The sequence below is a fragment of the Crocuta crocuta genome, unplaced genomic scaffold, assembly GCF_008692635.1.
Source record: "Crocuta crocuta isolate KB4526 unplaced genomic scaffold, BGI_CrCroc_1.0 scaffold556, whole genome shotgun sequence".
Lineage (NCBI taxonomy): Eukaryota > Metazoa > Chordata > Mammalia > Carnivora > Hyaenidae > Crocuta > Crocuta crocuta.
The window spans coordinates 2,678,034-2,692,407 of NW_027527436.1; the positions used below are offsets into that span (position 1 = coordinate 2,678,034).

At 37.2% G+C, this 14,374-nt stretch overlaps 1 protein-coding gene across 1 annotated transcript in view; it reads right to left on the reverse strand.

Annotated features, from left to right (window-relative positions):
• Positions 1–14,374, reverse strand: part of USH2A (usherin) — a 717,315-nt gene that overhangs the window by 547,685 nt on the left and 155,256 nt on the right. The window contains exon 14 of the mRNA XM_077759473.1: positions 1,692–1,855. Within this exon, the coding sequence (XP_077615599.1) occupies positions 1,692–1,855 (164 nt within the window). The remainder of the gene's footprint in view (positions 1–1,691; positions 1,856–14,374) is intronic.

Below are 14,374 nucleotides of genomic sequence, written 5' to 3' on the forward strand. Positions count from 1 at the left end.
AGAGTGTATATATATATATATATATATATATATAAAATTGTGTGTGTGTATATATTCTTCTATATATACATGCACATATATAGAGAAAAATAATTAGGAATATAAAAGTTTTTTTAACTATTGAAATTGGAAGCATTTGGAAAGATAAGAAGGTTTAGCCCAGAGAAGGAAAGATAGAACACAAAAGTAAACGCCTACCACTGCTAAGAAAGGTATTCAGTGAACCAAACTGCCCAGCTCTGCCTGAGGTATAGTTCCTAGACTGTAAGAATAAGTAGAAAAAAGCAGAGCAGCTGCCAAAATTTTCACAAAAAATTAGAGGCAGAACCAATCAAAAACTGCTAAGATTCAGTATGTTGCATGTAAGTGTGTCACAAAATGCTGATCTACAACTGACATCCAAAGCAATATGCTGGAATTCTTGATGCACATAAATCAATCAATTCTATAACTAATCAAAGAATAACAAATATGCTCAGTGAAACCCATATTTGTTTAGACTGTGTTTACACAAAGACAATTATGACAGTCCTTTCCCAAAAGAAACATAAATAGCTACAATGTTATTTATACTAACATTGAGAGAGACCCAATGAAACACAGGATACTGAAGATAAAGTACATAGGTACAAAATCTGAATACATCTTGTTAATCACTAGCTACACCCTGTCTTCCATTGTCTGAAAGTCTAGTATAGCTGCTGTGGAGCCCAATATTATATCAGGTATTTCTCTGTACTAACATGCTTGTTTATGACGATTTGTCCTGGCTTATGGCATTTCCTAGCATTGTGACTCATGATAGTCCCAGGACACCCCAAGGAGAACATGCATTGTACAATATGTTGTAGAGGGTTCCTGACCACATGTTCTCAGCAGGCATTTCTTAGAAATTCTGGAAAATGTAAAGATATATGATCTTGAAGTAAATATAAATAAATCGTCAATATGATCTGAAACTGTAGGCCTGTCCTGTAGGTGACTTGAGAAGTCAAGTCAAGACACTGGAGAATGGTACTGAAATGTCAAAAGATACCAAGGTATAATCTTTGACTTCCAGGAGTTAAAAATAGAAATTTGGGAGAGGTTAAAACAACAAATACAACTTACTGTAGAAGAAATATGAAATATTGCTACAATAAACAAATACTGATAGGAAAAAAGTGAGTCGTGAAATAAGGAAACATTATAAGCGAGTGTCTAAACAACTAATAATAGCATGGTACCCATAAAATTTGGGGAACAGAAGGACATAACTCATAATAAATAAGAATAAATCTTCCATTTGATATAGAAAATTGGCTGGAAATATCCTTCGTTGGTGGGGTAACCGATACTCTTGTTTAGCCAGTAGTATTGAACTTTTGCACTGAAAGTCCTATCACTGGAAAGTCCAATGTCTAGTGGAAACCAGGACTCTGGTCACCACTAGAGTGATTCCATTCCAACAAAATGTAACTTTTCCACTACTTACATATTCATCATTTTCAAATAATCTCATCAAGGGAAAAGAACACAAGTTTCATTTTGTGTAATTTGTTTCATTTCTTTTTTGTTTTTTCATTTCTCACCTAAATCCTCCACATTTTTCCTAAGCCTTTGTGATGGGTTCTCAGCAGAGAAAGAAAATAACGAGACACTGTTCCCTGCGTGATCTTTCACCCACCAGCACAGGGCCAGAGTTCACTTACTTTTGCTGCAGCCCAGTGGATTGTTCACATCCAAATGGCTTGCCCTGGGAACACAAGTATCACACTTGGAGCCAGTGACAAATCGTTTACAGAAACACTGGCCCGTGACCAAGTGACAGGTTTCATTCAAGGCTCCTGAGAGATGACAATTGCAAGGCTGACATCTGAAAACAAGACAAATAAACCATCAAAGAGAATAATGTTTTGATTAATAATTCATAGTATAAGTTACATCTATCAATAACATTGTGAAATAAGATGGTCTGTTTTAGACAATATATTGAAAAGAATACTTGAGCTGAATAAACACAAAATCAAACAAGACGAAAAAGAATCTTTAACAAAATTTTGCTCATGATAAAATCTCTAGGAAGCCTCCTCTTTGTAAACTAATTAATGGCAAAAAAAAGTGTTATATTGCTTTTTTCATGCTACAATACATCTTATGGATTATTTTGAATGCCAGTTGTTCAATTAAGAAAACTGTAAACTTTGCCTTCTCACAAGAGTCGTTCTTCTGACAGCTAAAAATTTAGATTAGGTACCCACAAATCATCTTTCCAAGTATCTATCAAGTTATGAAATAGAACACTGGTATGATAACCATTGATCTCCCTAAAAATCTTGAAATTCTATATTTAGTCTTATAAAGATTAAATTTCACTAAGAAAAGAGTTTGAGGAAGACATGCTCCAATACTGTTGATGCCTTAATATAGGTTATATTTCATTTTCCATTTTAGGCACCAAACTCATTTATCCAAAATGGTTGCTGTGAAGAGCCTTCTTCTGATCTATGAAAAGATGTTAATTGTATAAATATCATGAGATGACTTCATTCCAACTTAAATTTCTTGGACTTAAAGTTGTTTGTAGAAATCACTGTCCTGGCATTTTGCCATTATAGAAACCAAAACCTGTCTGTTCTGAGTAAGTTATTCAGATTCGTAGCCAATGCCAATGTCATTGATTAGGATAAACAATTTTGGCACCCGGAAATGGGGGAGAAGCAAAAACAGCAAACAGCACTGACAAAACAAGTCACTTGTAAACAGGAACTTTCCATGTGGTCCATTTAAAATAACCTAAGTGGATTCACCTCTATTTTCTAATAAAGATGATGGAGAGATAGTTTATCCTCCCTGCACCCTCTCTAGTGTGATCTCTTGGGTAATCATTCAACACCCTTAAAAAGGCTGATAAAAGCTAAAGACTGCTAAATACGCTGCAAATTTGTTTTATGGACGAATATCATCTTGGGAATAAATAAAGTAGTTTCTCTTGAAAACCCCTACACTGTAGTTTGCCCTTTTTATGTCATGACAAAAGGACATTTTCCCCCTACAAACAACTTAAGGACTTAATGTAAGTCCTTTATGTAAAGACATCGCTTCAAAACTCCATTTCAAATGGGTGCTGTATTTAGACTACTTATCAGAGTTGAAGAAAATTATGCATGGAAATTAAAATGGAATTATAGAAGCAACAAAATATTTGATTTCCTCTTAATTTCATTATATGCTATTACTTAGAGCATATTGTTTGTAGGCTTTTAATGTAATATTGGTAAGCATAAACAATAAAGGCAAGCTTCTCCCAATGCATATATATATCACCACACCACTCATGAATAAGTGTCTCTTGAGTATTTCAGTTTTTATTACCATTCACTCATGAGACAATCACACTTACTTTACATACAGTACATTTAGAGTAATAGTTTCCAGTGTATAACATAATTCCTTTCCTTGATGTCGTTCTATTTTCTCCCAGCTAGCTGCTACATGCTTAACTCCAAGTCAGCTCTGTCAATATCCATGGGATATTAAGTTCTGAATCCAAATGGAATAAATAAATCGCCTCTTAGGAAAGCATGCAATGTTTTGAGTAATTAAATGTGACTATTCCTGATTTTATAATCTCTTATCCCAGCTGGTGTTATATCTAACTTATCTGACTTGTTATAATTCCTTGACTTCAGTAAGAGAGGATTTTACCTGAATGAAATTCATAGGAGACTTTCCTGAATATTATAGTTTGTTTCTAACCCAAAGAACACCAGGGATGATTTTGTAATTAAGGTTAAGTAAAATGATTCCTATAAATTTCTCAGCCACTCAAATATAATTTTAAACATTTCCAAGACTCTTAAGCAAATAAGCTACAAGTTTGATGTCATTTTCTAAGTTATCTCAAGAGCACCTCCTAAATGAAATATATTTCACGTTTATTAAAACAAAATTATACATAATAAAGGGAGAAGACATTTTAAGCTTAGAAAGAGAAACACTAAAATAAGATGAATTGTGATATTGATTTTGTCAGGATAAATGGTTTTTGTAATATTAATATAAAGAAGCCTTCATTACACTGACTCTCCTGGTACAGCCCGAGCTTCTCCCACAATCTGTTTAAAATCTTCATTTTTCATCCTTATGGGAAAACCTCACTTGCTAAATGGATTTCATAAAGAGTAATCTGTCAAGATTTATATAGATAAACAATTTGTGATGTTTATTGACCAGTTCATTATGGTAAACAAAACACAAGTAAAGCACCACTAATCTCTGCCAGCACTATGCTATTATAGTTCTGTTCGGGCCCTTATGTAACTCAATGTTTACTGAGTACAATGGGAAATGAGTTAATTGGCCTCTGTTCCCTAAATCACAAATCTCATATATTTTCCTCTCCACAGAACTTAGTCCAGTTGTGCAAATAGTAAGAGAAAGACCTATCCTACTTATTATTATTGCAAAACATCACTATTAATAAAGGAGTGTATTTCATTGATGTATTTCATTGTCAGGAGCTTCATCATCTGAGAGAGCACTATACTAGGAGGTCCGGGGATGTCTTCCAAGATATAGATCACTTCATTGACATTTCTTTTTGAACACCTCTCTTCTATCTGGGGATTCAACTCGTGGGCACCGTCAAATGTATTTATATATATTGATTGATATAAATAATATTCATTGAGGTCCAATTATGTTCCAGGACTGGAAGAGGCACTGAGAACATAAAGAGGAAAAAGATGGAGTTGTCCTTGTCTTCAAAGAGCTCACAGTCTAGCACGAAATATAAAATACAGCATTACTAAAGATACATGCAGACTCTGTGGGCACAGAAAAGGACAAAACTGGTTGGTGTGGCAGGAGGGGATGGGACAGTGGAAGGAGTATTAAAAAAAATCTTGGGGGCACCTGGGTGGCTTAGTCATTTAAGCATCTGACTCTTGGTTTCAATTCAGGTCATGGTCTTGGAATTCGTGGGTTGAAGCTCCACATCAGGCTCCACAATAGCGGTGCAGAGCATGCTTGGGATTCATTCTCTCTCTCTCTCTCTCTCTCTCTCTCTTTCTCTCTCTCTGCCACTCTCCTGCTCATGCTCTCTCATTCACTCTCTCTCAGAGTAAATAAACTTTATTTTTTCCCTTTCATTTTTTTATTTTTAATTTTTTTTACAAATAGTTTATTGTCAAATTGGCTTCCATATAACACCCAGTGCTCATTCCCACAAGTGCCCTCCTCCATGCCCATCCCCCCCCATCCTAAAATGAGCAAATCAGAGAACTCTAGATGCTGGCGAGGATGTGGAGAAATGGGCACCCTCCTACACTGTTGGTGGGAATGTAAACTGGTACAGCCTGTCTGGAGAACAGTGTGGAGGTTCCTCAGGAAACTAACAATAGAACTCCCCTATGACCCAGCAATAGCACTGCTAGGAATTTACTCAAGGGATACAGAAATGCTGATGTATAAGGGCACATGTACCCCAATGTTCATAGCAGCACTCTCCACAATAGCTAAAACATGGAAAGAGCCTAAGTGTCCATCAACGGACGCATGGATCTCCCAGAGTAAATAAACTTTAAAAAAAAAAAGAAGAAGAAGATGGAATCTTGGAAGAGATGTTTGAGCTGACGATTAAAAGTTGAATAGGAATATGCCAGGCAAGTCAGAGAGGGACAAAGGGGAGAGAAAAGAAATATCAGGAGAGGGTATGAGGTTACAACCAATTCAAAATTTTGGGATATAAATTCAGAATAGGGAGGAGTAACAGACAAAACTAACTGAGAAAGTTAAGCAGAAGCAAGATATTGCTAGAGAGGGGGCACCAGTGACTGTGGTAAGGAGTAATGGGAAGGAGAGGGAGAGATTTATGAAATGTGGGGTAAGTAAAGTCAAGAGGTCGAGGTAGACAAATTGAAAAGAGAAGCAAAGGAGGGCCTAGGTTTACTTCCAGTTTTCTAATTTGCTGACAGGTAGGTGATAGGTACACCATTCGACATAAAGATTGGATAAGGAAAAAATCTCAAATTGCTGAGGAATTTTAGACAAGGACTATTAATGATTATTAATGAGTAAAACAGAAAGAGACGTTAAGGATACTTTGGAGAAATTGGACAGTTGCCTTCCATCAGTCGCTAGCACAAAGACTTGCACACAGTAAAGGTTCGATAAATAAATATTGTTGAATAAATGAATAAAGCACTAGGAAAGCTTTAGACTCAGAATAGGACACCACAGATAAATCAAATGTGACACGTAGCTCTAAGAACAATTTAGCTCTTTTGAGTCCTTTTTGATCAGCTTAGCTGTCCTCTCAGCTAACCTTTCTCCCAAGGAAGGGACTGGTTTCTTCAAGATTGGCCTCAAGTTTGACACTTTAAGGCCCGCACAATTCTCCATTGAGTCCTCTGGTTCAGGATCCTCTGAGTGCTAGAGCGCCCTCTAGAGGAGTTTGTTTTCCTGCTGGTTAAGATTCTATTTCTGCTGTGGAACTGTGGCTCACTGAGGTTCTTGAGTTTTGTTTGTTTGTTTTTGTCACAGCCTACTAATAGCATTGGATTCTCTTGGAACTGGAATCAGAGTTATAGGAGAGCTATGTGGGGGCTCGGAGATACTTCTTGTGTGAACTGAAAGCCAGACTCACACATCTTATTGGAAATGAAGGGAGAATGGTATTGTCTCATCTAAAAGGGAGGAGTTAACAGTAGCCAGTCTACCTTCTCTGGTGAAGCCTTCCTAGGCACAGATAAAGGGACTCATCATGAGTAAACCTGGACAATGACTCTTTTGCATCCAGGGAACAATGACATCTGAGTCCAAGGAGGTGGCATCCCTGACATTAAGAGAAGAGCTTGCTTAGCAGAGTTCTGCATCTGAGACCCCTATCGCTTTCCCCTTTGTTGACATTCCACCTAATCACAGAGAGCACATACTGGTGACCAAAACCGAATATTTGAAAGAAATAAAATCTCAGAATGTTCACTACATTAACAATGTCATCTGTGTTTACATCTAGAAGAAACCCTAGTGTCACTTTCCTTAACCTCCTCATTATAGGAACATAATAACTTTGAGTTATGATAAGAGATTCAAATTTAGTGTCTTCAGGTAGAAGAGAGATTACACTTATTCTCTGTGGCCCCAGAAGGCACAAATAGACTGGGCAAAAAGAAAAAGTCACAGGGATGAAATTATCTTTCTCCGAATTAGAGTTGTCTGAAACAAACATGAATTGCTTCATGAGACAGAGATGCATTTTCAGTTCCATGTTTTTGAGCAGAAGCTGAGTGACCAGTTATTCTCAAAAGGTGATTTATTCAGAGAAATGTACAGGGCAGAGTTTAACCAAAATTACTTTAAGATTCCTTCCAAGTCTAAAAAGCTATGATTTTATGATGCTTAGTGGATATAAGTGACTTGCCCAAGTGACAGTGAATCTGGTTACAGGGTCAGCAATCTTTATGTATAAAGGAACAGATAGTAAATATTTTAGGTTTTGTGGACCGTGTGACCCTTGCTGCTCTAGTAGTATGAAAGCAGTCATAGACAATACATAAAGAATGATTATTGCTGTGTTCTAATAAAACTTTATTTCCACAAACAGATGGTAGGCCAGATCTGCCCAGCAGGCCATAGTTTGCTGAACTCTGGTAAAGTAGGTTGAATCATGACCACTCAACAATGTCCAAGTCCTAATATCTGGAACTTGTGAATATGTTACACCTTACTTGATAAATGGAACTTGCAGAATGGATTAAGTTAAGAATTTTGAGATACAGAAATTATCCTGGATTATCCAAAAGTGCCCAATATGATCACAAGATGATAGGAAGAAGCCAGGAAGGGGAGGGACAGAGTGAAAAGTTTGTAGAACATAAGCAGAGGTCAGAGAAGAAAGAAAACATTACTCTGCTAGTTTTGAATATGAAGGAAGGAGCCATGAGCTAAGGAATGTAGGTGGCCACTCCAACTGGGAAAAGCAAGTGGATTTTCTCCTAGAGTGTCCAAAAGAAACATAGGCCTGCTGACACTTTGATTTTAGCCCAGTAAAACCAATTTTGGACTTTTGACCTCCAGAACTATAAGAGAATAGAGTCATGTTGTTTTGAGCCATGAAAATTGTAGTCACTTATTACAGCACTAATAGGAAACTAATATGCTTAGTCAACTGGAAAAGTCATAACTGGACCCTAGATACCTGATGCCCAACACTGAGGTATCCTCATTCCATCACAGTGAATAAATGCTACTAATATATAAAAATGGACATTTCTTAGAGAATACTACAGACTCTATATTAAAGAAAAAATATATCATTTAGTGGTCATGGAAGACTGAAAAAAAATGATCACAACTCCTCACCCCTCTCTTTATGCAGACCCTTTGTAACCAACTGCACAATTCCATTGTCCAAAAGTAGAATCCATTTCCCCACCCCTGAATATGGGTGGGCCTGTGACTTGATTTGGCCAATAGAATAAGGCAAAGGTAACAATGTGCCAGTCTCGAGTGTAGACCTTGGGTATCCTGGCACACTTCTGCTCTCTTTCTGGGCACTCTGCCACTACTTTGTGAGCAAACCACGGCTAGACTGCTAGATGACCGGAGGTACCTAGGCCTTTTACTCCCACCACCCTAGATAACAGCTAGCTGCCCGAGAAGGTGTCAAGGTGGAGAATGAATCTGTGGGGTGCATTCCCCAATATTCCCACTCTCACACCATGAATGGATATAAGTTGACAAGTAAATTATCTGCCTTCATTTGAAGTCATTGATCTGGTTCTCAAAGAAAGACCAGTTGAGATCAATTGGAAATACACATGTGAAGAGATTAACAAACCAAATCTATAGCTCAGTGTTCAAATGGAGAATGTTTGCAGTAAAACTAAAAATAATCTGGTCATAGAAGAATGTTACTTCATCATATGTTTTATGAGTCTGAGCCTTTAGATTCTCTGGCCAGCCTAGCTCTCCAAATTCTATCATCTGAGGAAAATTACACTTCTAGCTCCTAACTCCTTGAGGCTTAAAAAAGACAAAATGCAACCAACGAATACAAAGAGAACTCATTAGAGGAAAAACTTTGAGGGACTGTGACATGTGGGTGGTATGTAAGAAAAGCAGTGGTGTGACAGATGAACAGAGCAGTCTTGGCCATGGGAAGGAAGAATCGTACTTACAGGTCAACTTGAGGGCAGCACCAGGAAGTACACTGTGTCAAATATGAGTACCAACTACCAATTGAATAGAACTGAATGTGGCCCATTTTTGTCTCATTGTTTTTGGTTTAGACAAATACGATATGCTTTTTTTTGCTTTATTGACTTTTTAGTGGGAAGACTTTTTTCGCTTCATTGTTTTCAATACTGATTAAGTCATGTTTGCTTTATATGTCAGAGGTAAATAGAGTGATTTTTGCACTTGGACCAGCTTTTTAAAATACATGCCCCCTTTTTGTGATAGGTAACTTTTGAAGAATGAACCACTTGGATGAAAATAGGCAAATGATTTTTCAGCTTGTTATTATTGTGTTTGGTGGATTTTTGCTGTTGTTGCTGCAGTTTAGGGTGAGGGCCTATTTTATTTATTTCATCCTTGGGTGTATACAAAAAGTCTAGAAAATAAGCCAAGAGAAAAGTGTAGCAGACATAACCGTAAAGAGAACATGGAAAGGGGAGGGGTGTGTGTGAACTTCATGGAGGGTTAAATAAGATCCCTTGAACATATAAATGGAAAAAGCAGATGAGGAAGTCAACTTATTTACTAAGTCAATAAAGAGATCCAATGATACTTGCATCTTCTCCTTTCTTAACAATAAAATACTTTACAATCTGTTGTAGAGTTTTGGAAATTAGTGAAAATATGTGTATATTTGTAAATACCTACCATAATACCTAGTTCAAAATAAATTCACTTGATTTTTGTTGATTTTCCTTCTTTTTAAAAAAATGTTGTCATCAGGGCATCAATATTTATTGCATTTAGACTATAAGTGAACTTTTCCTTCAAGAAACAAAGTTCCTTTTACTAAATGGAATCCCATATATTTTAGTCATCTTTGTACAGAATTTCAAAATAGTCAATGTTAGTATATATATGTATATACACACTAACAACCAGAAGTCAACAAAGAGATTTCAATATCGTTCAGGAAAGGAATGGAAAACATAAAAAGAATAAAATCCATTTTTATCTCTTCTCAATGATGAACAGAAGTATAAACTCAAGCAATTCTCAGTGTCATAGTCTGAAATAACTTTTGCTATGACCTTCTGTGCCTGAAGATTTCTTCTCTAATGATTATCACTGTTAAAGTGAAAAGAGACAGTCAAACCCATCAGTGGAAGAGAAGGGTCAGCTCAGAGCACAGGCATTCCATACGACTGATTGAGCAGAGGACACATCCTGCTGATTTCGTTGGGCCCCAGATGGTCATGGGGAGCTTTATGCTTCCTATTTATTTAAGAGAAGCTGCATTATATATGGTAGGTCTTGCTTCCAATAGCTCTTTCAAGCACAGCCTCAGAGCCAATCTTGTCCAATCTGAGCAGTCTGAGCCCTACTCACATATGGATTGTGTGACTTGAATTTTAAGGTTTATATACCTTCGCCAAGACGATGATGGCATGCAATGGCATGAGACTTTATTTTTATTTTGGGAGGAAAGTAATATAAAAGAGAATTAGTTCTGTGTTGGCTATGTTAAGAAAGAGATGTGTAAATTTAAAACTCAGAGACACAGGTAACTATAGGCCTAGAGCCCATGGCAGGAATCTGAATACATGATGATATATTGGACAGTCATTAACATTATATAAGTGGCCAGAATCATAAACACAGATATGTAAATTTTAGGGGTAGATTAAAGAGGAGTAATCAGGAAAAAGGAAGACAAATGAGAGAGATAACTTGGAGGCCAAAGGAAGAGATAATTTTAAAAAATAGGGAGGACAGTAAAATAATTGGCATATCAAAAAACCATGAGTCATAAGAAGCAATCATAAATCAACTTTACTCTCATCTTTCCCTGATCTTTTGAATATACTGCATGGGACTAATTCTCCTGTCTTCCACTTGGATACAAAGTTGAGTCAGATACCTGGCTTTTCTGGTCTTTCTTAGGCAATAGAAAGTGTTATAATTACTTTAACTCATAAAGCACATGTTCAACAAGAACAAAACTGGAGGCATCACACTTGCTGATTTCAAAATATATTATAAGGCTATACTAATCAAAACAGTATGGTACTGACATAAACAGAGATATAGACCAATGAAACAAAAGAGAAAGCTGAGATATAAATCTACATATATATGTGATCAACTGATCTTTGGTAAAGGTACCATGCACACAAAATGGGGACAAGGTAATTTCTTCCAAAAATGGTGTTGTGAAAACTGGATATTCATATTCAGAAGAATGAAATTAGACCCTTATACTATATACAGAAAACAGCCCGAAATGTATTAAAGATAAACGTAAGTTTGGAAGTTGTAAATCTACTAGAAGAAAATACTGGTAAAAGCTTCTTGACGTTGGTCTGGGCAATGATTGTTTGGATATGACATCAAAAGCACAGGAAACAAGAGCAAAAATAGACAAATGGAATTGCATCAAACTAAAAAGCTATGCACATCAAAGGAAACAACTAACAGAAGGAAAAGGCAACTTATATAATCGGAGAAAATGAGAGAAACCATCTGCTAAGGAATTAATATCTAAAATATATAAGAAACTCATAAAATTCAATGGAAGAAAGAAGGGAGGGAGGGTGAGTGGGAGGAAGGGGAAAGAGAAAAGGAAAAGGAAGGGAATCTCAAAAAATGAGCAAACGAGGGGCACTTGGGTGGCTCAGACTGTTAAGTGTCTGGCTTTGGCTCAGGTCATGATTATCGTGGTTTGTGGGTTCAAGCCTCACAATAGTGAGTTCAAGTTCAAGCTCAAGCCTCAAACTCTGTGCTGACAGCTCAGAGCTTGGAGCCTGCTTCGAATTCTATATCTCCCTCTCTCTGCCCCTCCCCTGCTCATGATCTGTCTCTCTCTCTCTCTCTCTCAAAGATAAATAAACATTAAAATAAATTTTTCAATAAACAAGAAAACAAAATAGACAGTTTTTCAAAGGAGACATACAAATAACCAACAGCTACATGAAAAGGTGCTCAACATCATTAATCATCAGGAAATTGCAAATCAAAACCACCATGAGATATCACCTTACACCTGTTATGATAGCTATTGTCAAAAAGACAAAAAGACAAAAGATAACAGTTATTGGTGAGGGCGTGGAGAAAGGGGAACCGATGTATATTCCTGGTGGGAATGTAAATTGGTACAGTGATTATGGCAAAGAGTATAGACATTCCTCAACAAATTAAAAAGAAAACTTTACCATAAGATTCCACTTCTAGGTATATATCAAAGTAAATAAAATCAGCATCTTGAAGAGAGATCTGCACCCACATGTTCACTGCAGGATTAGTCACAAAAGGCAAGATACGGAAACAAACTAAATGTCCATCAAAAGGTGAACAGAAAAAAATGCGATACACATACACACACTGGAATATTATTCAGCCATGTGAAAGAAGAAAATCCTGCCACTTACAGCAAAATGGATGAAACTAAATGACATTACGCTAAATGGAATAAGCCAGCCAGAGAAAAACAAATATTGTATGGTATCACTTATATGTAGAAAGTGAGGGAATGAGAAGGAAATGCATCACAGCAGTTTCAATCAGCACAGGCACATGGTCTTCAGGTCCTCTTAGGTTCAGGGCAGGAGCAGAGTCATCATCCCTGGAACTGACCCACTTACAACAGGAAGAAAGCTCTTCTTAATAGCACGGAAGTTACTGGGGAGGGTCGGCATTTGCTCCCTACTGGGAGTAGAAGGTGAAAAAGTTAGGAAAGGGGCCTAACCAAAAGAATTAGGTAGGAGTATCAAACAATGAGTTTGAGGAAAGGTAGGAGCCAATTATGAGGGAATTTGGAGACGAGAGGATTGGGGAAGATGTGATGTGTTCGCAGAGTAACATTTCTGCAATTAGGAAGATATGAGAAGTAGGGAAGTTCCAAGAAAAAAGAGAGAAAGAGAGAAAGAGAGAGAGAGAGAAAGAGAGAAAGAGAGAGAAAGAAAGAGAGAAAGAAAGAGAGAAAGAGAGGAAGGAAGGAAGGAAGGAAGGAAGGAAGGAAGGAAGGAAGGAAGGAAGGAAAGAAGGAGAAAAAGAAATCCTGGTTGTGCTCATGAAAATATAAAAATTGGTTATTGGGATGGGAACTGAATGAATGAGAAGCAGGAGGGAAATGCCATCCCTTGGAGAAAGTTCACAATGAATGGAAACACGGAAGTCTGAAGACAAAAACAATGAGGACGGAGGCAAAGTGGTACCACTTCAGAGGACAATTTGTAGTTTTTGAAAGGCATCTTGGAATCTGACTCGATATAATTACCAGTCAGTTAATAGGTAAAGATATACAATTATATTTATATAAAATGTGTCATGAATCTTTTCACTTTGAACCTCGAATTCCCATAATTACCCTGGATCTTTTGTTCTTTAGAATCTGCCCACCTTTTCACACTCTGGCTCCCTCTGAGACTACAACCTTCGCTGATCGCTTTTATTTTACTGAGCTCTGCCTTCTTGATTTTAATCTCAGTACCTTATAATAATGTAGCTTATACCTATTTTTTCTTGGCTCTCCCTGTTTCTCATCAATTTTTGGTTTACATTTAAACACAACATTTAGGGGGCTAAAACACCTCGGGGGCTCAGTCGGTTAAGCGTCCAATTCTTGATTTTAGCTCAGGTCATGAACGCATGGTTCATGGGATCCAGCCCCCCCATCAGGCTCCATGCTAAGTGTGTCGCCTGTTTGGGACTCTCACTCCCCCTTCTCTCTGCCTTTTCCCTGCTCTATGCTCCCTGCTTCCCTCTCCCTCTCTCTCCCACCCTCAAAAAATAAATAAATAAATAAATAAATAAACAAACAAACAAACTTTTTTTTAACAGCTTTCAATCCAGGGAGTTCAACTCCAGTGTAAGTGATTCTTACTGCAAAGTGATAGATGACAGATGATAGATTACTTACAGAGAGCACACTATTCTGTAAGTAATTCTTAATCCTGAATTCAACTGGGATGGGGTGTGGGATGGGTAGATAAACTAGAGGGAAGCAGCATAGAGTAAAGGTCTGCCTGAATCTAAGAACACTGAAGAGCAGATGAGTCGTATAATGAGGGAATAAAGATTCACTTAAATAAAGCTAAGGGAAAAAGCTGAGACTATTAGAAACCTCCTGGACACTAATAACGTAGTAATACTGGGAAGAATAGCAAGGAATATGAGTAGAGGGTAAGTAGGTAAGAGCCTGGCACAAATCGAC